This window comes from Helicoverpa armigera, chromosome 8 (assembly GCF_030705265.1).
Source record: "Helicoverpa armigera isolate CAAS_96S chromosome 8, ASM3070526v1, whole genome shotgun sequence".
Taxonomy (NCBI): domain Eukaryota; kingdom Metazoa; phylum Arthropoda; class Insecta; order Lepidoptera; family Noctuidae; genus Helicoverpa; species Helicoverpa armigera.
Genome location: NC_087127.1, coordinates 43,594 through 69,010, shown reverse-complemented (window position 1 = coordinate 69,010; position 25,417 = coordinate 43,594). Strand labels below are relative to the sequence as shown.

The window sequence follows — 25,417 nt, the reverse complement described above, 5'->3', positions numbered from 1 at the left end:
GTCTGCGAGCAACAAGTCGGCGACAGGTGTGTGTGTGCGTGCGGGCTGGCGGCGTGCTGTGCCTGCCTTGTAGCACGTGAGGAGCAGCGGCACGTCTACCAGTGCACCAAGCACTCGTGCCCACTCGAACCTACTCAACTTCATTACAGTTGGCCGTTATTCTTCAATTATACATATTATTATACCTAGTTGTAACCAATTGGAAAAAAACTTAGACACGCTGATAATTTATGCATGTGGTAAGAAGGCAATGAAAAGTAAACACGTAGGTACCTACCTAAACGTGTCTTTAGATAGGACATGTCTTTGGATAGGGCTCGCTGTGTGCAGCAGCAGCACCGGCAGCGTGTAGCACGGGCGCGGGGCGCGGGCCGGCAGTCGCTCCGCAGCCGCCGCGCGCGACGCCCGTGCCGCGCCGCCGCCGCCGCGCAACACGACGTGCGACGCTAATCGCTTATCGCGACAACACGCGCGCTCCTCCATAACTACTCACTGTGTTTTTCAAGAGTTTAGGAAAGTTTTCGACCTTGGGTATGTAAGAAGTAAGGTATTTATTACTTTTTGCAGTATTTGTAATAAGATTTCCCAGAAGTTCTGGAGATCAGAACGCGGGAATTCACATAAAATAAATCTTCGTGCTGCGGTCAATATCGTAAATTAAAAGTAGTATGTCAGTATATCGGTCTGTTCCATATGGGAATAGTCATCGCTTTATGTAAACTGAGTGAGGATGTGCGGTTGGCGCGGCTTGCTGGCTTGCTGGCCCGCGCCGCCACTGCTCAACTGTGGCAAAAGTTTGCCTTCTGGTATGTACCTACTGAAACACGTTACACTTATGTATACTTGCCTAAATAAGAAGTAAGGTGTCTTGTCCACACACATTTGTCTGCCATATATGTGTCTACGGTAAACTCACCGTACGACCCACAGCTATTATGGGTTTACCGTGCTGTGAACAATTTGCAAAGACGGTGAATCCGCGGTAAATTCATGATAAGCAAAAGTCCCGCCGTGAAGAAGTGCTCTGTTCATTCGTTATAGTCCTAGAGTGTTACCTGATGTCAGGAACATTTGAAGTTATTGCTGAGAGAACACAAGGACGCGAGGCGAGTGCGCGCAGCACGGCGGCCGCGCCTCACCGCTTTACTTTAACTTTTTACTTCATGTTTATTGTCTTTACGTAGTTCTTCGCGCTGGCCAATGACAAAACTTACGCCCTCTAGTTGAAATAAAATAATCTCTAACTCTCCAACAGACTGCAGAGCCCTTTTTTTTAACGACTACAAAAATCATCAAATGACCCCTAACGCTGTGGGTTAGCAGTGGTGAGGGAGTGTCAGACTTTTACTGAATAAACACCGTCGTGTTCCGTCGTAAGCCGTAAGCCTTTTATGTACCAGGGCCGCGGTTTCGAACAATCCCGCAGCCCCGGCAAACCTTGGCCCTGCTCCGCCACGCTGGGGTTGCTGGCATCTCCTTGAGGAGCACGGTAACAACGCGCGCCGCCGACACGGGTCCGTTGTCTATATAGACGAAGTAACGATGAGCCACCCGAACTCACCGCCCACAGACCCAAACTCTGTAGACTCGAAAGACTGTAGAGCCCTCGGAGCACAATAAATAAGATGGGCCTAGTAACTAGTTATGATGAGATTGCAAGCTGATGGCTAATAACCAGTGGTTCATAAATCTTGAGCAATTTGCGAAATGTCCGTGTTTCCGTGGCGCGCACTTACGCAAATTATTTTAGTGGCAGTCGGCGAGCCGCCGCTCCGCCTCTAAAAGCTACGTTTCCGGAAGCGATTCACGTAATTTGCGCAACTATACATAATGTGAGCACTCCGCGCCCCTGCTGCCCGGACCAGCACCAGTGTGTACCGAGTGAGCACACTAAACTCAGACAGACTCTCCTGATCACTACTTAAATACCTATGAAATAAAAACTCGTAACAATTCGTTTGAACTGGGAAGTTCTAAACCATCTGGAAGAGCTTCTCTTCAGGAACAGTTAGCAAGGAAGTAAGGAAACTCTTCTGTTCGGAGAGGAACCGAACTGAACTATCCCCGAGCTCCCAAACAAATACCTAGCTACATTTGAAATCACCGCTCGCGCTGTAAGCATACCAATATTGACTCCCACATCAATATTTGTATAAGCCCTTGTGTATTTCGATTTATCTGTGAACAATATACCTCCGTTGAAAATATAAAACACACCCGAATAGGCATCACCTCAGTTATCATTTTGATAAGATTGCTTGTAAGTACGAAGAGTGTACTTCCAAACAATAACTCATTTTCCTCATTTCTAAGAAATCTATTTCCTACTTTATGTTTTCGTGGTTTTAGTTAAGCCCGTCTTGACGTGAACATTTTTCATTGCTCATTAGCTACTAGAGAACCCCTGTTAGTAATGGACATGGGTACGAGTAACACTCAGGCAAAAGCCGGCAAGTGATGCGTGGCAGGAGTTCACAGCGGTCAGTCAGCTCGGGCTGGCGTTACTGGAAGTGTATCCGCGCGGCGAGCTGGGTCAAGTGCACCGCGAGGTGTCGCCCTCAGCCGGCAGTGTCGCGCCGTCGTTCAACAGCGGCTATTATTACTCTATTTACAGTGATTGTCGCTCTCCATTGACTGACTGACAAAGCGACCTCGCGCACCGTGCACATTGACCATTGCTCAATACCAGGCAGGATGTATGTGAAACAGCGGCAGAGTTACCTACGCGTTTCTACTTGGAACGAGATGTGTTTTTCTGAGTATTAAACAGAAAGAAATAAAACAGGCATAATATAATCACAATCGGCGCTCAACACGAGTTTATTATCATGATCGTAATGTAATCGGAGCCGCGGGCGCGTCAGGTCCGCCGGCCCCTGCCGTGCACCGGACTCGGTTTATTGCTGAACAAACATAGTTTTATGTTGACGGCGGCACACAGTGCCAACGTGTCTGCCTCACTGCTCACTGCTCGCTGCTTACGTTCTCGCAGTAAATATAAACAAATGAGGATAGTTACAGGTAGCTCATGAGCGCACAGGTGCGCGCACGTGGCGACGTGGCGACGCCTGAGCGTCTCCGCATGTGCCGCCGATGCACTATTTAGTCTGCGCTGTCTAGTTATTGAGATGAGTCTGACTCTGCCTCGCAAATAGTTATTTTATAAGTTTTACACAAAATCACTATTTATTTAGTCGTGGTGGCCTAGTGGGCAAAGAACCAAACTCTCGAGTATGAGGGCGCGGGTTCGATTCCAGGTCAGGCAAGTACCAATGCAACTTTTGTAAGTTTGTATGTACTTTCTAAGTATATCTTAGACACCATTGACTGTGTTTCGGATGGCACGTTAAACTGTAGGTCCCGGCTGTCATTGAACATCCTTGGCAGTCGTTACGGGTAGTCAGAAGCCAGTAAGTCTGACACCAGTCTAACCAAGGGGTATCGGGTTGCCCGGGTAACTGGGTTGAGAGGGTCAGATAGGGCAGTCGCTCCTTGTAAAGCACTGGTACTCAGCTACATCCGGTTAGACTGGAAGCCGACCCCAACATAGTTTGGGAAAAAGGCTCGGAGGATATATACAAAATCACTATTTAAATAAGTAATTGGAACTCCTATTGAAATCTCTAAAAATGCGAATAGCTACCAGTTGTAAATAACTGATGCCACAAAGGCAATAAACGAACAGCTTGCTAGTCGTCGTCTTACGAAACCCGCAGAACCGGGTACAATTGACGTTTTAGCACGTAAGTGTTACATACATCATAGTTTTTATGATTAGATTGGCTTTAATCTGCCTTATTTATTAAGAAATCAACTTATACCTACAATATAATATACCTACCTACGTAGGATATGTATGTGGGAGCGTCAGAAGGAGCCTCGCGGCGGTCATGGCTGTCACGTTGCATCTCGGGCGTTGTAACGACCGTAATTCAAAAATAAAGGCACGCTTGTGTAGTCCACCGTTCCATTATTTGGTTTCCTCACCATTTTATTCACAATCACACACAATCAGTAAGATGGAATGAGATTTCGAGCCAATAGGTTAGTATGTGCACAATTCAGTTGGCACCTGTCACCAGAATGACTGCTGCCATCACTCGTCGTGACACTTACTACTCTATTCGGGGTTACCCGCTCATAATTTTAATGTTATCAACGCGCCGACACGGCCGTCCTGCATTATCACACGTCCTCGTGTGTACCGTTTCACCTTACAGTCTACTCCGTTCGGTCACCCTGACCCCTCAAATAACTCCCTTTGCTCATGTTATACAACAACTTGCAGTGGTTACCAATTTGAAGTCCAAACGAAACAGAATGTTTCCCTAAAGTCACACATTTCCGTAAGTCAATGCCGCACGGACCATTTGCTGTCACACAGGTTAATCATTGCCACCGAGGCGAATCATTGCCATGCAAGATACTCATTGCCACGCAGGCTAGTCATTTCCACACAGGCTACTTATTGCCACACAGGCTAGTCGTTGCCACACAGGCTAGTCATTGCCACACAGGCTAGTCGTTGCCACACAGGCTAGTTATTGCCACACAGGCTAGTCGTTGCCACACAGGCTAGTCATTGCCACACAGGCTAGTCGTTGCCACACAGGCTAGTTATTGCCACACAGGCTAGTCGTTGCCACACTGGCTAGTCGTTGTCACACAGGCCAGTTATTGCCACACAGGCTAACGAGTCTTTTCCTAGTCACCCCGGTATCCGTCATTGGTACAACTTAGCGCCAAATTACCAAAAATCTAGTCTGATGCACATTCAATCAATCAATGACGCAAAAACGGAAATATTCTAACTTGAGGTTTCAATTTTTAACGAGACTGAAACTGCCTCTCAAGTTTATAAATGTCGTTTGACAAACAACCTCAACATACAGCAAAAATGGTTCGGTCTCACCGGGTTTCCACTCAACGCGCATGACGATGCGCACATCGCTATGGCGCGCAGTACAGCGGCTTTACGTTCGCAGACACCACGGACATGCACGAGCACCGACACTCTGAACTCACGACGACACCTCAAGCTCCATTCGCGATAGTAATTTTGTCGCCATATTGCACAATAATCACCGTCATTGTTGAAATATGAAAATGAGAAAAAATCGGTTAATTTTCGAGCATACCTTCGATAAATAGCTTGACTTGTAAAAATTGAAACCGATACCATTACCATAACCGTGGTTACCATAGTCGTGCCTTCCCTGAAATTCTTAGTAAATCTTCTTCTAAAAACTCCATTGTAAATAATTGACGTTCCATTTTTTTTTATTGGGTAATTATTTGGCACTATAAGTATTGCAAAACATGAAGTTTATCTTCACGTGGCAAATTCTCCCGAAACCAATCTGTTCACAACCTTCTTGTTCTACATAGACAGCTCCATGAACATCATGTTGCAGTACGAGATGTTTTCCACACAGAATTCTTCCTTGTGATAGCAGTATCGTATCAGACATCATTTTTTTTTCGCTACTAGCGTTTTCACTCTTTTGAACACGTAGCAGGGCAATCCTTAATACATGTGGGCATTCGGATTGCATCCCACTTCTGATGTGAGAAGGAGCCTCGCGGCGGTCATGGCTGTCACGTTGCATCTCGGGCGTTGTAACGACCGTAATTCAAAAATAAAGGCACGCTTGTGTAGTCCACCGTTCCATTATTTGGTTTCCTCACCATTTTATTCACAATCACACACAATCAGTAAGATGGAATGAGATTTCGAGCCAATAGGTTAGTATGTGCACAATTCAGTTGGCACCTGTCACCAGAATGACTGCTGCCATCACTCGTCGTGACACTTACTACTCTATTCGGGGTTACCCGCTCATAATTTTAATGTTATCAACGCGCCGACATGTATATACACTGTATACGTGGTATAGTATTAGTATCGTAAACAAACTAAATTCGTTGGCTGCTAAAATATGAGAATTTTCCTCCACGTCGCACCTTCCACTAGGTACCAATTAGCTGCAATATAAATAAATACAAACACACACATACATAGTGGGCAGTCGTCGGTTATTTTGGTAACAGATTCGGGTGACGAATGTGAGAATGTGACAGTCATCGCGGAACCTTCACACCTCTTGATGAACGTGTGAACAAGCGCCTCCGTCCCTCCACGGCGTCACCACGTGGTCACCACTCTGTGAGACAACGCACAAATTATCTCCTATCGCTGTTCAAGCAAGCTATTTAGCATTGCTTGGCAATTGTTACGAGCACAGAAATCAAATACTTAGGTGTTGCCGATGTGGGCAGCGTCGTATTCTGTAATGAAGTTCAGTTCACACATACTCCAGTGATCAGCCGAAGCTATTAACATAATCAGGGTGTCGCAGCACGTCGCCTCGTCTCACATTATGTAAGTTAACGAATTTACATTCATTGCATATTTAGATTAAGAACGATTGTGCAAACAAATGTTCATACAAAAAAAATACATTGGCCAGGATACCTTAATCTAGAACTGTTCTAACTAGATATCAATGAGTGTGAGCATCTAAACGTTGTAAACGCTGTAGCCAGCTGCCGCAGGAAGTTCGGGCATATGTATTATATACCTAACAACTCTGTGAAATAACTTTCAATTGAGCACTCCGCGTTCGTGACATCGTGGCGCGACATTTTGAAATGCTTTATTAAAATGTGACGATGGAGGCTGACACTGACACTGCAGTGAACAGAAGTGTCGGCGCTGGCGACACGCGAGTAACAAGCTGCGGAGAGCGCGCGACCCGTTCATTTCCGGCGCTGCACTCGCAACACAGCTGCGCCGGTATTTGTCAGCGGCCGGGATTGCGCTCCCTGCGGCAGCTCGCAGCGACCTGCGTCCACCTTCTGCTCCATGTCATCATCATATCATGTCTACTGGTATTTGTGTGCACTAGATGTATTAGTGATAGCGATAGTATTACCTCATACGTATAATTTTATGAATAAAAAGTGTCATTCCGTATAGTATCATAGAACCTGTTGTATTTATGGACATGTGTGACCGACACTTTAGCAACTCTGTTAGTGACTAGGTACTTCTGCACATCAACACGCGCTTCTACTAATGATTACTATCGATCTACTGTTACCGCTGGATTGATTGTAGGCCTGATCCAAAGTCCCCCTATGTTAATTTTGAAAAAAACTCACTGCATGAGTACTAAGCGAGATAGTAATTTTTCCCTGGTGTAAGTGAAGCAGGCTAGGAATGTTAGTGGTCACACATAGCTGCGCGGCGGCTTCCATTAACATTCCCGCGCGGTGGTGCGCGCTCGGGGGACCACGGGAATATGTTCCAGTGCCTAGCCTCTATAGCGCCTCTGTGACCTACTAATGACTACTACTTATATGTATAGAGGAGGACTTAAGAATTTTAAGTACTTTTTAACCGACGGCAAAAGAGAGGTGACGTGACTGTCCGTGTCCGTGTTGTTATTTATAGTGACTTATGTGCCAGTTCCCTTAGACATGTTTCATGAAAAGTATATAAAATAAAAATTGGTAGTTAGAAGCCAGAGTCTGCTGGTGGTCAGACATACCAAGAGGTATCGGATTTTTCAGGTAGGCAACTGGGCAGCGGAAGTCAGATGGGCAATCGCTCCACGTGTGATACCGACCCCAACATAACTGAACAGAAGTACATATTAAGTATAAACATCTTTTATCTTGATCTTATTCCTACAGCGATAAGTGAAAATTCTGTAGGCGCATCGTGCAAATGATGCCATGAATAGATTGTGTCCGCAGTCGCGGTAACGTGATTAGTGGCGGCGATCAGCATCTATCTAATTGTCCCCCGCGGGAGTACAACCGACCACGACTGCACTTCATACACGGAACAAACAAATATTGCAATAAAAGCCCGTAACCTTCACAGCTTACAATAATACTTCAATTAATGAGACCTAATAAATGCAGCCAACTCCAAGAATCAAAAACCATTCGTGATCATATTTCGGCTACTTAATTTATTATACCGTATCAATGTCACCGTAAAATTGTAAATACTGTGAGATTTTAATCGACTGTCGAAGTAGTCTGAACCATACCATACTATTATTCGAAGTAGGTAGCCTTATTTATGAGGTAATAGCCATGGAGAACAAAATGACAAGCGGAGTCGAATAACTGAGAAAACCGAGGAGAGCGGATAACCCAAAATAGTGTGGGGGACGAGTGTAAGGTATGGAGTCGTGTAAATGAAACTCACTCGAATGTTCGATTAAAACTGACTATATTCTAATAAGCACAATTACATTTATAGATCCTTATTACCTCGGAGAGAGTACACGAGGACTTACTGTCGTCGCCTTCATTCCGTTCTTACCTATCTGCATTATGGAACCTCAGCTCATCTTTCCTTAATCCGTGGCCTTAGCCATATTCCCGTGTTGCGAGTGCCGGTGAGCGCACTCACTAAACATAGCGCAGTATAATGTTCCGCAATAAACTGGCGACTGGCGGCGACCCACTCCCATTGTAATTAAAGCTTGGCTCTTCGACGGCCATTCGCTCGCCTGCTAACGATTCAACTGCCATTCACACGTACATCGGCAATATTCAACACTCTGCTACAAGAAATATTCCTCAACCATTAATTAGCCTCGCAGCAGTCCTAGTACTTTTACTGTTCATGTACATATGACCCACTACCAATTTGCTTACCGTGAGGGCCAATAAATGTAGGCGGGTACCTACATAATAGAATTTTGTGCTTCACTTATATTAATAGAATTCAAATCATGTTTCGTTCGAAAAAAATGGCATCTTTCTCTTATAAAAATGTAGACGAAGCAAGACTTCGGCTCGGGAGCGTCCCCGGGTGCGTGCCGGCTCGCGGCGCCGCGGGAGCGCGGGTTCAGTCCCGGGCGCGTGTCGGCTCGCGGCGCCGCGGGAGCGCGGGTTCAGTCCCGGCGTGCCGGCTCGCGGCGCCGCGGGAGCGCGGGTTCAGTCCCGGCGCGTGCCGGCTCGGGCGCCGCGGGAGCGCGGGTTCAGTCCCGGGCGCGTGCCGGCTCGCGGCGCCGCGGGAGCGCGGGTTCAGTCCCGGGCGCGTGCCGGCTCGCGGCGCCGCGGGAGCGCGGGTTCAGTCCCGGGCGCGTGCCGGCTCGCGGCGCCGCGGGAGCGCAGGTTCAGTCCCGGCGCGTGCCGGCTCGCGGCGCCGCGGAGCGCGGGTTCAGTCCCGGCGCGTGCCGGCTCGCGGCGCCGCGGGAGCGCGGGTTCAGTCCCGGCGCGTGCCGGCTCGCGGCGCCGCGGGAGCGCAGGTTCAGTCCCGGCGCGTGCCGGCTCGGCGCCGCGGGAGCGCAGGTTCAGTCCAGGCGCGTGCCGGCTCGCGGCGCCGCGGGAGCGCGGGTTCAGTCCGGGCGCGTGCCGGCTCGCGGCGCCGCGGGAGCGCGGTTCAGTCCGGGCGCGTGCCGGCTCGCGGCGCCGCGGGAGCGCGGGTTCAGTCCCGGGCGCGTGCCGGCTCGCGGCGCCGCGGGAGCGCGGGTTCAGTCCCGGGCGACACACGCGACGTGAGCGCCGCCGTCTCTTTTGCGTTTGTTACGCCGTGGCGCTCGTTAGCTCTTCCTATCGAAAAAACAACTTCAAACAACACAACTACTCCCAGCTCACTGCCTGAATGTCCTATTAATGTGTTATAGCCGGAAGACTCGAAGATATCCAGGCCCAGACATAAATGAAGACATTAATTTGGAAGTCATAAATAAATGCAACGCGACTCGTAGAGGCTAGCTAGTGGAACAGAGCGCACGTCGCCGGCGGCAAACATTCGTGCACATTGTGCGACGACGATGTTAATAACATTAATGTCGAGGCGCGCGCGGGGACCGCTTCCAGCGATTTCCCGGGAGACCGAGTGCCGGCGCTGACCATCACGACATTACGTACTGTGGCAGCACGCTCACGTCTGACCGTTGCTTGCTGCGTGTTCCTGAGCACTGCGACTTGCTCAGGAACTGCGACGCTGAGGAGCGGGGAGGGGTGTCGGGGCGGCGCGCTAACTTCTCCTAACTTTATATTTTAATTACTGGTTCGGCTCGTTAGCCGGCCGGGCGAGCGACGCCGCGGGACACGCACCAGCTTGCTTTCATTCTATTCACCAACTTTGGCGCGAGTAAAGACATTTAAAGACTCCTGATTAAACTATATTGAATTTACTTCAGTGTATTTTGTTTCAACTGTGGGAAAATGAAAAGGAACATTATATTGATTGAAGTTGAAGCTATGGTTATTTAAAACTTCAAAGATAGAAACCTGAATTTTTACGTAGGTAAGAGATTTTATAAACGTTGTCCCCGGTGTTTCACTGGCGTTCTACAGGAACTATGTCCCTATTACTTTTTCTCTAAGGAAGACCATCAATCAAACAACTGATTGAAAATATACGGGAATGTACAAATGGTAGGTCACCTGTGAGGCTGTGACTGCTGATCCCACAGCGGGATCAGAGCAGGGGGGGGGGAAGGAGACGGCAACAGGTGGTCACAGTCGCTAGTCTCAGAACGATCCCGAGACTATACTTTCCATTAACAGTATCTAAGTACGTACACGAAATCTGGACTTGCTATCATCGACCTTAGTTAATTGTAAAGGTAATATTTCACATTCAGTTCATATATCCTTATTGGCTGGCGGTGCAGTTAACCGCGGAACTCGCTCTCGGTTGTTATTACGGAATTACAGCACATCTAGAAGAACACAGACAGAAACCCTGTACCAGACTGAAGTATTCGGCAATAATCCGACATCTGAAGGTCAGTCAGGGTCTGGTCACTACCACCGCAGCGCGGCGCACCTCGTGCGGCGACCGGCGCTGCTGCCGACACATGCACAGCTACTACCATGTTGCTAATAACATCTCTATACTTGAAAGTATAAGTACGTAGGAGTAGTTTCGGTGCTGGACGATATAATATAGTTGCAGCTAAACAGCTGTATAAGCGGCGTGTGAGCGTGCGCTAAGTGAGGTGTGAGCGCGGCGCGTGGCGGCGCTATATCATGTGGACTTTATTAATTAGCTGGCAGCCGTCCAGCGCGCCTCTGACGGATTGTAGCGGGACTGCGGGACGTCCCGGAGCTGCCGGCGCCCGAGACTGTCACCGCGCTCGTGTCAACACGCGACTAATGTTTACGATCACTCGCTCAATTTACACCTTCTTCCGCTCTCTCAGCTGGTTTGTTCTATTCTCGCTCACTACTACTGAACTGTCAAATAAGTGTACCATCTGCCATAAAAGGACCCTTCGGTCACTACAAGAGCGCTTTGCCTTTGACTGTGAATATTTATAAAGAACTAGCCGTTGTCCTGCGATTTCCTGCGACCCGTGGAAAGTATAGCCTGTCTCCAAAATTATCTTTCCAACAATGTTTATTAACCGACTTCCCAAAAAGGAGGAGGTTCTCAATTCGGCCGGTATGTTTTTTTATTTTTTTTTCTATGTATGTACATCGATTACTCCGAGGTTTATAGATCGATTTACGTGATTCTTTTTTTGTTCGACGCGGAATAGCTGCCAGTTGGTCCCATAGTCATTAGGTCAGGATCTGATGATGGAAACCCTGAGAAATCGAGGGCAACCTTCGAAAGTTGTAGGCATACATAGGATAAAAACTTGACACTCAGGTGTATGCCTGAAAGCACTATTCAACAGTGAAGGTTTGGAGCTGACCTGATGATGGAGACCAGAGAGGGTCGAGGGAACTCGACAACTGAATATGTAAAATACCTCGTATTGGGGCTTTTGTATTGATGAGAATTTTCCACTTATATGGATAGTGACAACTATTCGTATCACTGAAAAGCTCTAAATAAAAAAACTTTTTTACAAAAAAATTAAAACGACTTCCAAAATCAATTTTGTAACATCCATTAGACACCGACTTCTAGGCCGATGCACCTAAAATAAGTTTTTTTTTTTTTGCTTTTTAGTGTTTTTGTTTTAAATTTTCAGCACCTCTTGCTTGGAGCCTTAGGGTACAATCAAAATAATGTTTCCTCTTTATCGGATTAGTGTAGTTTAGTTTCTTTGAAAATATGTCCATTCCATAATACGGTAATGAGTGACGGAGCACAAGTTACGCAACCACGCTCATCAGCCGGTGACCAACCTCATCCGACACGCGCCGTGTCGCTGTGTGTGTGCCTGCTGGCCACGCATACGAACACATTATTCCTAATACTATTGGGTATAGGTACTATAACATCGTAAATGTAAACCTAATTGTTGTTGCACATGATTTTATTATTTCAAGATCAACTTGTAATTAGAGTTTAGTCGGTGCACTTGCTCTTTGCTGACAATTATGCGCGTTGTAATAACGTGGAGCGAGGCGCAACCTTGACTCGGCGTCGCGAGCACGCGGCTCGAGATGGAGCTAAATTCTTTTGTTTGCATTATAAAGCAACGCAGTAAAAGTTTACACATCGCGCGAGACACGCGGCCGGCGATAAACTTGTTCAATCAACATTTTATGGAGCGCATCAATTTTATTATGTCGGAGTTGTAAAGAGCACAGGTATGGTGTACGCCAGCCGCTCGCCCGACATCTCTACTGACCACCAATACCTACTTCTAATATGTACGTCGATGATTCATGAAGTTAATCATCGTCAGAGAAGCAGAATGAACACACAGAGCGTCGTTAGATTCATTCATTGCTGCGGCACGACACGTCACCCCTGGCGGAATGTATTGGTCAGTTTCAGCAGAAACATAAGACTGTTTCTCGGCAGGTATTTTCTTTCGTTAAAACTTTATCCTGTTATGTCTATTTCTGTGTTACCGTTATAGCGATGTATGTTGTTGTTTTGGGGAACACCAGTAGTTTCAACACTGCTGATATTCTGAATGGTTCGAACCACTCGTGTAGGCAGGCAGTGTCGCGTCTGCTGTTCGCTGCGTCGCGAGTAAGTGCTGAGTGCCAGCGCGACGTGTGTCGCGGTCACGTGCGCAGTGCGCCGAGTGCTGCTCGCGCGGGAGCAGACCGATGCGCAGGTGTAGCTACACCTGTCACACTTCCAGCTATCAATTCTCGACCATGTTGGGCTTTCCTCGCCAAATTGTATTAACTATAAGTAATGGTAATTGTACGTTCGAGCTGGGACTGTATATTGAGCGCAGATAACATTAGCGCTAGTGTAGTGACATGAATGAGCGCGCGACAGTCGCAGCTGTCACAGATATATCACGCGCTTCGTCAACACGCCTGCACTTGACCTCGACTCACACACCGACTGCGCTGTCACACAACAACATATCCTGCACTGGTCATTGACAGCCTATACTTATACCGCGAACAGAGAGACTACTAGTAGAACACTCAAGAAGATCATTATCTGACATCCATGCAGACGCGGTCGCCTCGGGCAAGGCTACTAGAATACATAATTGATTGCGGCTGCAATATATTCCCTTTGATGACGAAAACAATAGGTGCTAGATATAAAACTGTCAGCGAGACCATAAAACAGAATGTGCTTAGATTAGAAACCTTTCTCTCGACGAGGCGAGGAGCCCTAACAGGGTCCACAATTAAACTCAGCTGTAAGCCCATTGCAATATATTGACAAACTTGTGAACGCAAATAAATGATATCAATATGAATATGGAGTGCGCAGTGTGCAGCGCAATTATAATTATAAGAGGGTAAAATCTGAAAAGTAACCTACTAAATCGAAAACCTTTAAGCTGTTAAGTACACAATCTTGAAATATCGACCGTCCTAATCGCATGATTCGGCATGCTATTAACTCATACCTACTTGTAGAAATGGATAGGACGAGTGTGAACGAATAGAACGAATGTGAGAGTAGCAAGGGATAGGACACACTGGAAGGAATTGGAGGAGGCCTATGCCAAAAGGCACACCGAACTTAGGGACCTCTTGTAACCCTATGTTTAGGAATAAAAGGCTATTCAATTAAATTAAACTTGTAGAAATACTCGATTTGTTAACACTGTAGTGTGTAGGTAACAATGTATTATTGGAGTTAATTCCAAAGGATCTGTTTGGATGTCCACGATGCACAAAGTAAATAACACGAGCCGTAAACAGATAAGTATAACAAAACACTCTAATAAGCTCAATCATTTCATGTACGTGCGTGACGTCGTGGCTGTTTATATCTCTGCAATGTACGAGCTGCATCCCTCTCACATCAGCACCGAGTGTCGGCACTCTGCTGGACATCGCTCACTCCTACATCGTTACGTGCATTGCAAGTCCCGCGGGGAGGCCAACCGCTCACTTATACTTCAAGTAACGGGTAAACGGAAACAGTATGTTCAATAATTTCCGAAAACACAGTATGTTGGGGCGGTGGGCGGTGGGGGTATTGGGTACTGCTCCAGGGGGATCTTTGAAACGTGGCGGGATTCACCTAATTAAAGACAGATTAAAAAAAAGGGGGCGAAGAAAGCGCCCATACAAACTCTCGTTTGGGAAGTTAAATTGATATTGTTTACTTTGTCGGCGGAGCTCTCGTGAGACCGCACGCCCTCCAAACTTATCCCTATCGTCACAGGTATTTATTGTAAGGAACATGAAAACATGTATAACATGCACAACAGAACAGCACATAGTGTGAGTGTGTGTCGCGCCCCCGGCGATCCTCCAACACAGGCCGCAGCGTGGCCGCCTCGCGCAGATCTGTACTCTTATTATCAGTATAATGAAACGATGCTAACAATTGATAATTTAATTCCCTTCACTTCATTCTTGTAATTCATTGAACCTGCTTTTTGATATATTGAATAGCAGCAAGCAAGTCATGCTCCCACAGACGCTCTGGCCAGCGGTAACTGCAGAAGTAATGGAAATATTATAATACTTAGCGGTAGTAGGTGCATCATTCTTGTGTTGTACTCTTAGAGCGCGCGCACACTACAAACATTTAGTCGGCCGAGCTTTGATTTTTGCTCATAAATCAGTATGAAGATGAATGGAAGTACACACGTTACAACGATTAGGTATTTGTTCGGAATCATACTGACTAAAAACTTTGATTGAATTCACTATTTTCTAAAAAACTAGAAAATAAAAAAATAGTTACTTACCTGTCAACCTACGTAGGTGGTCTTGGTCATATTAGACTAAAATTATAAATTTAAAAAAACCCCCGACCCAAAAAAAGTACGCAATAATTATGACAAAAGGTTAAAAACGCTAAACCCTATAAAAAGCAAAAAATAACTTTTATCACTACGTAAACTAAATTTTGTCGTGTCGGGGGACCGCTCTAATTCATTACTTTAGATACGTGTTTTTTTAAAACGAATGTTGTAATTAGGTAGGTATCATTTGATTTATGTAAGTATTTATGAAGGTAAAAAGCGGTCCCCCGACACGTCAAAATTTAGTTTACGTAGTGATAAAAGTTATTTTTGCTTTTATAGGGTTTAGCGTTTTTAACCTTTGTCATAATTATTGCGTACTTTTTTTGGGTCGGGGGTTTTTTTTAAATTTATAATTTAATTTTATTTCATGCTTTTTAAAGGAGCTCCTTAATTTTTCCTTCTTTCATTTAATTTATTTTATCTTAAGATGGGGTCGCTATATGAGATGTCGAGATTTCGAGAAACAATAAAGATTAACCTTTGGACATTCTAGATTTTCAGCAAAAATATAAATCGGTTTATCCGTTTCATTCCGGCATTCCAGGGTTTCATCCGCCACATCCCATTTCCAGCATCAGGTTCTCGTCAATCAGAAACATGAAGAGAACTCGTCAAGACAAATTCAACGAGCCCAAACTCGATGGGTTTACTAAAAGGCGGTTCAGGGTTACGTCTCCTACCTTCGTGCCTTAACAGCAGACCAGCTCAGTGGTTCCAAAAGACATTAGTGTCTCAAATTTCAGATCCCACATATACTTGCAAGTAAACTGAGCGTGTAACATTCCTATCACATCTAGCAAACGAGCTGATGACCTTGAAGACCTGAACCGATTTCCACCAAACATAGCTAAGAACACTCCCGACTGACATACCTTTTAAACAAAAAAAACCGCATTACAATCGGATCATCCGTTTGGGAGCTACGATGCCACATACACACACACACACACACACACACACACACACACACACACACACACACACACACAGACACGTCAAACTTATAACACCCCGTCGTTTTTGCGTCGGGGGTTAAAAATAAAAACGTGGGGCCCATTAACTGTTGCTGTAGTACTTTCTTCTAGAGGTATAATAAGTGTGGATTGCATCGACTTACTATAATCGTAACTGGAGTTTTTGACAATCAATAATCAGCCGTAGCGGCTTCACCAGCGAACGCCGAGCTCATGATCTACCAAAGTATAAAGATATGCTTTGCCATAGGTAGGATTTCAGAGGGGCCCCACGTTTTTATTTTAGTCTAATATGACCAAGACCACCTACGTAGGTTGACAGGTAAGTAACTATTTTTTTATTTTCTAGTTTTCAGTGCACATAAGATAAAACCGTTTGACTTAAAAGTTTTTTTACCGATTTTTTATTTTCTAGTTTTTAGTATTTAATGAAAATGCCTACCGAATATTCCTCATTCTATCTAATTCATTTAGTGCATCATTATTACACGGTCTCTTACCTGATCATTTATTACAATCTAATTTAAAAAAAAGTCAATTTTTTAACGACGCCAAAAATCATCAAGTGACCCCTCCCTGGGTCAGCAGCGGTAAGGGAGTGCCAGACTCTTACTGACTAAAAATAGTTATGTTTCGTCGTAGGCCTTTTATGTACCAGGGCCACGGTAACTCTTTCGAACAATCCCGCAGCCCAGGCAGGCCTTGGCCCTGTTGGGCCCTGCTGGGGTTGCTGACAGTATTCTACTTGTGCAGCCCTTTCATTTGATACCCATATTGAGGGGGTTGCGGAAAAATATGTAATCCGCCATTTTGTGCCGGCGGCCATATTAGATTTACAATGTTATTGATATTTCTATATTGTATTGTCATCGGAATAAAAGGTGTATACAAAATTTCAGATTAATCGGTTGACAGGAAGAGGGTGAAATTTGAATTACTAAATTTGACCCAAAAATAAAACAAACGGGATGAGCTAAATAAAAGCGTTTAAAAATTGTTATCAGCCATTTGGTAGCGGCGGCCATCTTAGATTTCAATTTTGCATAGTAAATTGTATTCTACTTGTTGAGACCTTTCATTTGATACCCATGATGATGGGATTGATAAAACCTAAGTTATCCGCCATTTTGTAGAGGCCGCCATCTTGGATTTGAATTTTATATAGTACATTGTATTCTACTGGTTGAGCACTTTCATTTGATACCCACATTGACGGGATTGATAAAACCTACGTTATCCGCCATTTTGTACCGGCGGCCATCTTGGATTTGCAATGTTATTGATATTACTATATTGTATTGTCATCGGAAATAAAGGTGTGTACCAAATTTCAGATCAATCTGACAACAGGAAGGCTCTGAAATTTCAATTTCTAAATTTGACCCAAGAATGAATAAATAATAAATAAAACAAACGGGGTGAGCTAAATAAAACCGTTTAATAAAAATATTTTCTTTCTACCAAAGCCGTCTTAAATAGTCTGCAATGTGCACTCAGGCTTACGGCAGCTACGACGTAACTGTATTAGTAGGTTTTTATGATTATATTCAAATACATAAATATTATTTACTACAGGAAGCTTTAGATTCACTTAATATAGAAAATAAATGCTTGAGAAACGTTTCGGTGCAGATGTACACATGTGTTGGCGAACATCTGTTCATGTGGAACTTATTTAAATGCTTATCACGTGATAAATGTTACAGTTGCACTTGTTTTGTAGTTTTGGAGTGTGCGTTCGATGTAGTCTGCTGACAGGAGAGCCGCGACCATATTTGATCAATCATCGCATCAAAATAGAATTATAGTGAGAACAGTTGAGTGTCCGGCGCTTAGTGTGTGTGCGTGTTGGACACGCGTCGCACTCGGCTGCTGACGGCGCACCCTCGTGCAATGTGTCACAGAGCCGAGCAGTGCAGCAGGGGGCTGCGCTAAGCCGAGCCTCGGAGGCGTCGGCACGCGCCTACACCAACACTGTTTAAATAAAACTAACATTTCAGCGAGTGACAATCCCACTATCTTGATATTATTAAAGAGGATAATAATTAAGTTTAACTTGTTAGAGTTAATGCAACGATTCTCTATGGATAACACACACACACACACACACATGTGAGAGCTTCAGTGTCGGAGAAGATTAGTCATTAATCAGTTTGAAGCTCGTTTAGCGAGTAACGAGGATCCAGTCTGCGCGGTAATGTGGTTACTTCTGCATTTAGAATATCAGCTACAATATGGCAGCTCACTAGACTAAGTTAACCGTCTATATAGTTTGTCCAGGCCTGCAGTTCAGCCCCCCCCCCACTCTGCGTTATTGTCGGGGATTATAGAGCTCCAGCGCTCCAGTGCGGCACCATTCAACACACGAAAGCCTTTTCACTGAATCGAGCAAATGATTTAGTTGGCGCATGTCATAACAACTAACAACACAGTGCACACACACACACACACATGACGCGTCACGCCACAAATAACAATTAGTGTTGTGAGTGCAGCTGATGTGACGTCACTCAGTGTCGCCGCGCGCCGCCAACGATGCCTAATCATTGCGTGTCTACAGGGTAGTCAGCGCAGAGATCACGCTCTATACTGTATTTTATAACATTTCATTGAAGGATCCTTCTTCAAGTAACTGTGCAATTTCATCAAATGAAATTTCTAAATGAATGAATTTATCATCGTTTGTATTCATTGTTAAAGTTATCAGCACGGATATTGAGCCCTGACCTTCACCTGCGCAGAAGCGATTTATTACTTTATTGCCTTATGCGTACGGGTGCGCAAAGCGATCCCCACTCTTCCGCCGAGAGCTCAATACCCGTGCCGATAACTATAACCAGCTAGCGCCTCTCGTGAACACAATTTCCTCTTCATTTCACTCCGAAACAGCAGACGTCAGCAACAGTATTGTAACGTGCTACGTCACGCGTAGCGCTACGCTGCCCCGCGCGTAGCAAGAGCGCGTAGCGGCGTAGCACAGCGTGCGTAGCAGGACCTCTGTGCGACTTGTCCGCGTTGTATTGAACAGTCCTTGCGTTGCTTTACATTTCATTACTAAGTATTCTACTCAGCGTTGGATCACAACAGAACCAGCGGGAACTACTCCCCGCATCCGTACAATAAGTAACATAGTAGTACATAAGGACGTAGGTGTGCCTCGGCGTATTTCACTTAACAGTTAGGTGAATCTTTGTCTTCTGTCAATGTACAAATGTGTGTCTTCCAAATACTCAAACCCAAAACATGCACATTAATAATATTTTAGGATATCGCGCATAGCACGAATGCACAAATTTGTTAATATTAAGTATACCTATATATTTTGTTCAGCGCCATCAAAGGACTCAAATCGGTGTTCGCTGAGGCGCTGGCCACGTCCGCCGGCTACCGTACGCGTAGTGGCTACCGTAGCCGCGAGCGCCGGCGTAGCGTCGCCGCGTAGCACCGTAGCGCCGTAGCACTCTCCCGGAACACCTCAACAATCATTACAAACAGTTATATTATTCTGCTATGTACAACTATGTAATATTATGGGAGGTCAACTAGGCTTATTTGAATATTATCTTACAGTTTACTCCGTTGTCTCGCCGATATAACATGTGTTTGCGACAAGAGATTATGAATTGTAGCAACTCCGTCGATAACTATAGTATCATTTGGGGTATCGTCGGATAAATCGTTCCAGTATAACTAAGCACAGTGCATGGGACCTGCTCATCTCCATGAGCCGGTCGGAGTCCAGGCGCCTACAACAACACGGGGGTCGACGCGCCTCGCTCGGACGCAATATTATCTTAATTGTATGCAAAGCGACGGACGACATGAATTATTTAACTTTTACGACCTTTAAACGGAACCAAGAAGAATAACATTGAAATCGCTTCAGGCTCGGCCAGCCTCGGCCTGAGAGCTTCCCTAGTGAGCGTCCGTTATCATGCACGTCAATGTTCCTGCAGCAGAGTCCGGCCGGTTGTATGTCTTACAATCACGTATAGTTCATATAAGATGGTAATACATGTATGTTATATCGGGTGTGTCGTACCTAATCACATTAAATCCTACCTCATATAAAATATAATATAAAAAAATATAATGTAAAAAAAAAAATTAATCCATTCAGTGGTTTAGCCACAGGTGTAATTTTTTGTTTTAATAATTTACAACATCATGTACAGAATATTATTCGTCAAGCACCTTTTTTTTAACGACGTCAAAAATCATCAAATGGCCCCTCTGGCTGTGGGTTAGCAGCGGTGAGGGAGTGTCAGACTCTTACTGACTAAACACCGTCGTGTTCCGTCGTAGGCCTTTTATGTACCAGGGCCCCGGTAACTCGCGCGAACAATCCCGCAGCCCATTCGTCTAGCACCTTCAATAACATTATTAGGCTACCGCAATAGTGGCACTGCGTGATGAACACACTGGAGCACTCTTTATTCCTTCTCGTAGTCCGATGGGATGGCAATCTATGGTCACCATGCAAATGATTTTGGGCCGACCCTGGAATCAAACACTAGTCGAGTAACGAGGCAGTCAGAATAACAAAAACTACAATGTAACTAGGTTTATTTAGAGAAAGTAAAATATTACGAATGTTGAACTTACTCTTTGATACAAGCAAAAACTAAGGGGCATACTGTTGATTACAGGCGATGCATGACGTGAGCCGCGGATAGCAGCAAGCGCAACGTGACCGCGGCGTGGGTGTGGCGTGAGCACGGCGTGGGCGCGGCGTGAGCGCGGCGTGGCGCGCCATGGACGACCCCGAGCGCATCGCGCGCGACGCCTCCGCCTGCCAGCGCGAGCTCAACACCACCGCGCCCCCGCCAGGCGAGTGCACCCCCTCCCGCGCCCCTCCCCCCCTCCCACCACGCCGCCCGCGCCCTCACTGACCGCGCGCTCTCTGCTTGCAGGCGTGTACTGCGAGGGCACGTTCGACTCGTGGCTGTGCTGGCCGGCCACGCCCGCCAACACCACAGCCTACCGCGCCTGCCCCGAGTTCGTACCCGGCTTCAGTCCAGAACGTGCGTCCACTTACCTAGCCGCCGCGCCTCGCCCCGGAGCCTCTATCAACCTCTCCTTACTGTTGCAGTGTTGGCGCACAAGGAGTGCACGGCCAACGGCACCTGGTGGCAGCACCCGCAGACCGGCCGGCCCTGGTCCAACTACACGACGTGCATCAAGCCCGAAGATGTCAGTGCCGGCCGCTAGCCGCGCTCGCGAGCGTGGCGGACACTAAGTGAGCGTTTGTTGTGCAGGACGTGAGCGACATCATCGCGGTGTACGAGGCCGGCTACAGCGTGTCCCTGGTGGCGCTGCTGCTGTCGCTCGCCATCCTGCTGTACTTCAAGTGAGTGTGGGGGGGCGCCGCGCATGCGCGCCGGGGCCGCGCTCACTCAGCTCGTGTGCAGGTCGCTGCGGTGCGCGCGCATCACGGTGCACATGAACCTGTTCGCGTCGTTCGCGGCCAACAACGCGCTGTGGCTGGCGTGGTACGGGCTGGTGGTGCGCGCGCCCGCCACGCTGACGGCGTCGCCCGCCTGGTGCCGCGCGCTCAACGCGGCGCTGCAGTACGCGCTGCTCACCAACTACACGTGGATGCTGTGCGAGGGCCTGTACCTGCACACGGTGCTGGTGAGCGCCTTCGTGTCCGAGCGCCGCCTGCTGCGCGCGCTGCTGGCGCTGGGCTGGCTGCTGCCGCTCACCTCGGCCGCCGTGTACGTGGGCCGCCGCGCCGCCGCCGACGAGCCGCTGTGCTGGATGGACGACGCCGCGCCGCGCCTCGAGCTGGCCGTGCTCGCGTGCGGCGCCGTGCTGCTCAACGTGGCCTTCCTGTGCAACATCGTGCGCGTGCTGTGCACCAAGCTGCGCGCGGGCGGCGGCGTGGGCGGCGCCGGCGGCCCCGCACGGCCCTCGGCCACGGCGCTGCACGCGCTGCGCGCCACGTGCCTGCTGGCGCCGCTGCTGGGGCTGCAGTACCTGCTCATGCCGTTCCGGCCCGACCACACGGCGCCGTGGTGGCTGGCGTACGAGTACGTGTCGGCGCTGACCACGTCGCTGCAGGGGCTGTGCGTGGCCGTGCTGTACTGCTTCTGCAACGGCGAGGTGCTGGCGCAGCTGCGGCGGCGCTGGCGCGTGCTGACGTTCCGGCCGCGCGCCAACTCGGCCACGGCCACCACGGTGTCGGTGAGTATGTGCGGGCGGCGCGGCCCGCCCCCGCGCCCCGCCCTCCCCTCACCCCCGCGCGTGTTGCAGTTCGTGCGCTCGGCCGCGCCCGGCGCCGGCGAGGACAAGGTGTGACTGGCGGCGGGCGGCGACGTGCCCGCCCCCCCCTCGCCCCGCTCGCCGCGCTCGCCCGAGCGCCGCCGCAGCGCGCGCCACATCCGCTTCGAGTGCGGCGACAGCGACGACGACGCCACGCCCGACCGCCGCCTGCTGTGAGCACTTGACTATGTGAGAACATTCTCTCTGTGTGAACTTGACGCCGGCGTCGGCGAGTGCGTGTCTCCGGCGTGTTAGTGATCGTCCTAGGAATGCTTAGTGTGTGTAGCGACAAGACACGCGGCCCCTCAGGCCTCTGCCATGTACAAATTGTAAATATTTTTATAATGTAAAAAATATAAGGGCGTTACAGGAAATACCATCGTTTCATTTAAAAACAATCATCTTCAAAATCTTGACTTTCGAATTTCTTATAAATCATCGTCATCTTTAGCATATATCTGTCATGAACTTGATCTATTTTAGTGTCAGATTTTACAAATAAATGTGCAATTAAGGCATTCTGCAGATAGGTACTAAAAAGTTCAAATAGTCTGGAATGCTAATTTAGCAAATTGCTATAAATGAGCTTCCTGTGATAGTACATTGGCAGAATATGTTGAGTGGCTATTAGGTACATAGCACAGACAGTATCGTGGCAGTAAGTCAGACGCGGTATAAATACTGCGCGGCATTGTCTCCGGCGATCAATTGGCACCGCCAGCATCGATACTAAATTAAACTGTTCGATTGTCAGCGCACGCTATATTATTAGCGCGGCGCCCGCGCACCTCACCACCGCCTTATATGGCGCCGGCGAGCTGCGCCCAGGACTCGGGGACACGACAGATACACCATACGCTCAGTTACAAAATTATATTAAACAACATACACTTAAAGTAGTTCACTTACATGATAACGCAACAGCGAGCAGTCTCCGACAGAGAGTATAAAATAAATACATTTGTTTGGTAACAAGTACAAAGTAGAACGGAAGTGATGTTCGGCCTCTCGCGCCTAGAAGCACTTGCGGTGCACGATGCCGGGGCCGGACTCGTCGTACTCCTGCTTGGAGATCCACATCTGCTGGAAGGTGGACAGCGACGCCAGGATGGAGCCGCCGATCCACACGGAGTACTTCCTCTCGGGCGGCGCGATGATCTTGATCTTGATGGTGGAGGGCGCGAGCGCCGTGATCTCCTTCTGCATGCGGTCGGCGATACCCGGGTACATGGTGGTGCCGCCCGACAGCACCGTGTTGGCGTACAGGTCCTTGCGGATGTCCACGTCGCACTTCATGATGGAGTTGTACACGGTCTCGTGGATGCCGCACGACTCCATGCCCAGGAACGAGGGCTGGAACAGCGCCTCGGGGCAGCGGAAGCGCTCGTTGCCGATGGTGATGACCTGGCCGTCGGGCAGCTCGTACGACTTCTCCAGCGACGTGGACGCGGCCGCCGTCTGCATCTCCTGCTCGAAGTCCAGCGCCACGTAGCACAGCTTCTCCTTGATGTCGCGCACGATCTCGCGCTCCGCCGTCGTCGTGAACGAGTAGCCGCGCTCCGTCAGGATCTTCATGAGGTAGTCGGTGAGGTCGCGCCCCGCCAGGTCCAGGCGCAGGATGGCGTGCGGCAGCGCGTAGCCCTCGTAGATGGGCACGGTGTGCGACACGCCGTCGCCCGAGTCCAGCACGATGCCCGTGGTGCGGCCGGACGCGTACAGCGACAGCACCGCCTGGATGGCCACGTACATGGCGGGGCAGTTGAACGTCTCGAACATGATCTGCGTCATCTTCTCGCGGTTGGCCTTAGGGTTGAGCGGCGCCTCCGTCAGCAGGATGGGGTGCTCCTCGGGCGCCACTCGCAGCTCGTTGTAGAAGGTGTGGTGCCAGATCTTCTCCATGTCGTCCCAGTTGGTGATGATGCCGTGCTCGATGGGGTACTTGAGCGTGAGGATACCTCTCTTGCTCTGCGCCTCGTCTCCCACGTACGAGTCCTTCTGCCCCATGCCCACCATGACGCCCTGGTGGCGAGGGCGGCCCACGATGGAGGGGAAGACGGCGCGCGGCGCGTCGTCGCCCGCGAACCCGGCCTTGCACATGCCGGAGCCGTTGTCGACTACCAGCGCGCCCGCATCGTCGTCACACATCCTGGCTCACACGAAGATACAGCTCAGCTCCACACACCTGCAACACAACGCGCGTTACTGCACTGCACTGCACCGCACTAGTGCACGGCGGAAATAGACGCAACACAAGCAATGAGAGAGCGGGGTACAGTCGGAGCGGACACTCACGGCGCGGAGGCAGCGGTCGCAGCGGCGGTAGTGAGCGCTGGGGGGCTGCGCGCGCGCTATATACGCGCCGCGCCGCCACTTGGCACTCGCACCAGCCCCTACAAGGCGCTGCCCGCCGCCGCTGCGACACGCGACTGCCATTTAAGACAATCATCCGCATCCCACGATACTAATTACATCGCGCTCGGAAAAAATAGCTCTCAATGAGAGACCGTCACCGTGAGCCGCACACCTCGCATACCTGCCGCCACCCTCCCCGGCCGCTTCCCTCCGCTTCACATGTCCACTTACTTGTTTTATTTACCATAAAACATTTATGTCAATTAGTGACATCAATATTTTGCTCATTTTATAAAGGACAGTCTGCTTTAACTCTACATTGATCTACTCAACTGCGTATTGCCGGAAATAAATAGGTATTTATTTATAAGTAGCTGTTGAATTCTGCGAACCAGCAGGCTATCCGGCGCTGCGAGGTAACAGCGAGGGTGCAGCGGGAGACCTTCAACATCAGTTCGTGTCCCTCTAAAAACTGAAAACTTGTGCCTTGTCTGCTAAACTACGAGCAAACTATGTATAAGGCCCAAGTTTACTGACAATAATTACTGTGTTCACGCTCAAAGTTCAAATGAAACAATTGTTTTAAGAAAATAGCGGACGGACGGTTGTCGGTGAACTTGAGCCTTGCTTACTGGTGGCTGCAATTAAAAGGAGTAAATTGGTAGTAGTTTCCAGTCTAACCGGATGCAGCTGTGAACC

General features: G+C 48.3%; 2 protein-coding genes across 8 annotated transcripts; one reads left to right on the top strand and one right to left on the bottom strand.

Moving 5' to 3' along the window:
- Positions 1 to 378: 378 nt before the first annotated feature.
- Positions 379 to 22,544, top strand: LOC110380875 (calcitonin gene-related peptide type 1 receptor). Of its 7 annotated transcripts, XM_021341008.3 has the most exons (7): positions 379 to 531; positions 20,752 to 20,932; positions 21,016 to 21,126; positions 21,195 to 21,295; positions 21,361 to 21,452; positions 21,514 to 22,288; positions 22,358 to 22,544. In XM_021341008.3, exons 2-7 carry the CDS (start codon positions 20,857 to 20,859, stop codon positions 22,400 to 22,402), a joined length of 1,200 nt encoding a protein of 399 aa, XP_021196683.1. In that variant the 5' UTR covers positions 379 to 531; positions 20,752 to 20,856; the 3' UTR covers positions 22,403 to 22,544. The 7 variants fall into 7 exon arrangements, with proteins under 7 accessions (XP_021196683.1, XP_049693893.1, XP_049693895.1 ...); XM_049837936.2 differs by having other exon boundaries at positions 21,514 to 22,544; XM_049837938.2 differs by having other exon boundaries at positions 379 to 542; positions 21,514 to 22,544.
- Positions 22,545 to 23,224: 680 nt separating this feature from the next.
- Positions 23,225 to 24,815, bottom strand: LOC110380876 (actin, muscle-type A2). Its single transcript, XM_021341009.3, has 2 exons — positions 24,659 to 24,815; positions 23,225 to 24,548 (listed from the first exon to the last, which is right to left on the bottom strand). Exon 2 carries the CDS (start codon positions 24,509 to 24,511, stop codon positions 23,381 to 23,383), a length of 1,131 nt encoding a protein of 376 aa, XP_021196684.1. The 5' UTR covers positions 24,512 to 24,548; positions 24,659 to 24,815; the 3' UTR covers positions 23,225 to 23,380.
- Between the last annotated feature and the right edge of the window lie 602 nt (positions 24,816 to 25,417).

What these genes read in the sequence shown, in the direction of transcription:
- LOC110380875 (XM_049837936.2), top strand. Translation starts at nt 20,857, where the DNA reads ATGGACGACCCCGAGCGCATCGCGCGCGACGCCTCCGCCTGCCAGCGC. An exon ending in ACCCGGCTTCAGTCCAGAAC is followed by an intron (nt 21,127 to 21,194) that starts GTGCGTCCACTT and finishes TTACTGTTGCAG; the next exon opens with TGTTGGCGCACAAGGAGTGC. An exon ending in GCCATCCTGCTGTACTTCAA is followed by an intron (nt 21,453 to 21,513) that starts GTGAGTGTGGGG and finishes GCTCGTGTGCAG; the next exon opens with GTCGCTGCGGTGCGCGCGCA.
- LOC110380876 (XM_021341009.3), bottom strand. Translation starts at nt 24,511, where the DNA reads ATGTGTGACGACGATGCGGGCGCGCTGGTAGTCGACAACGGCTCCGGC.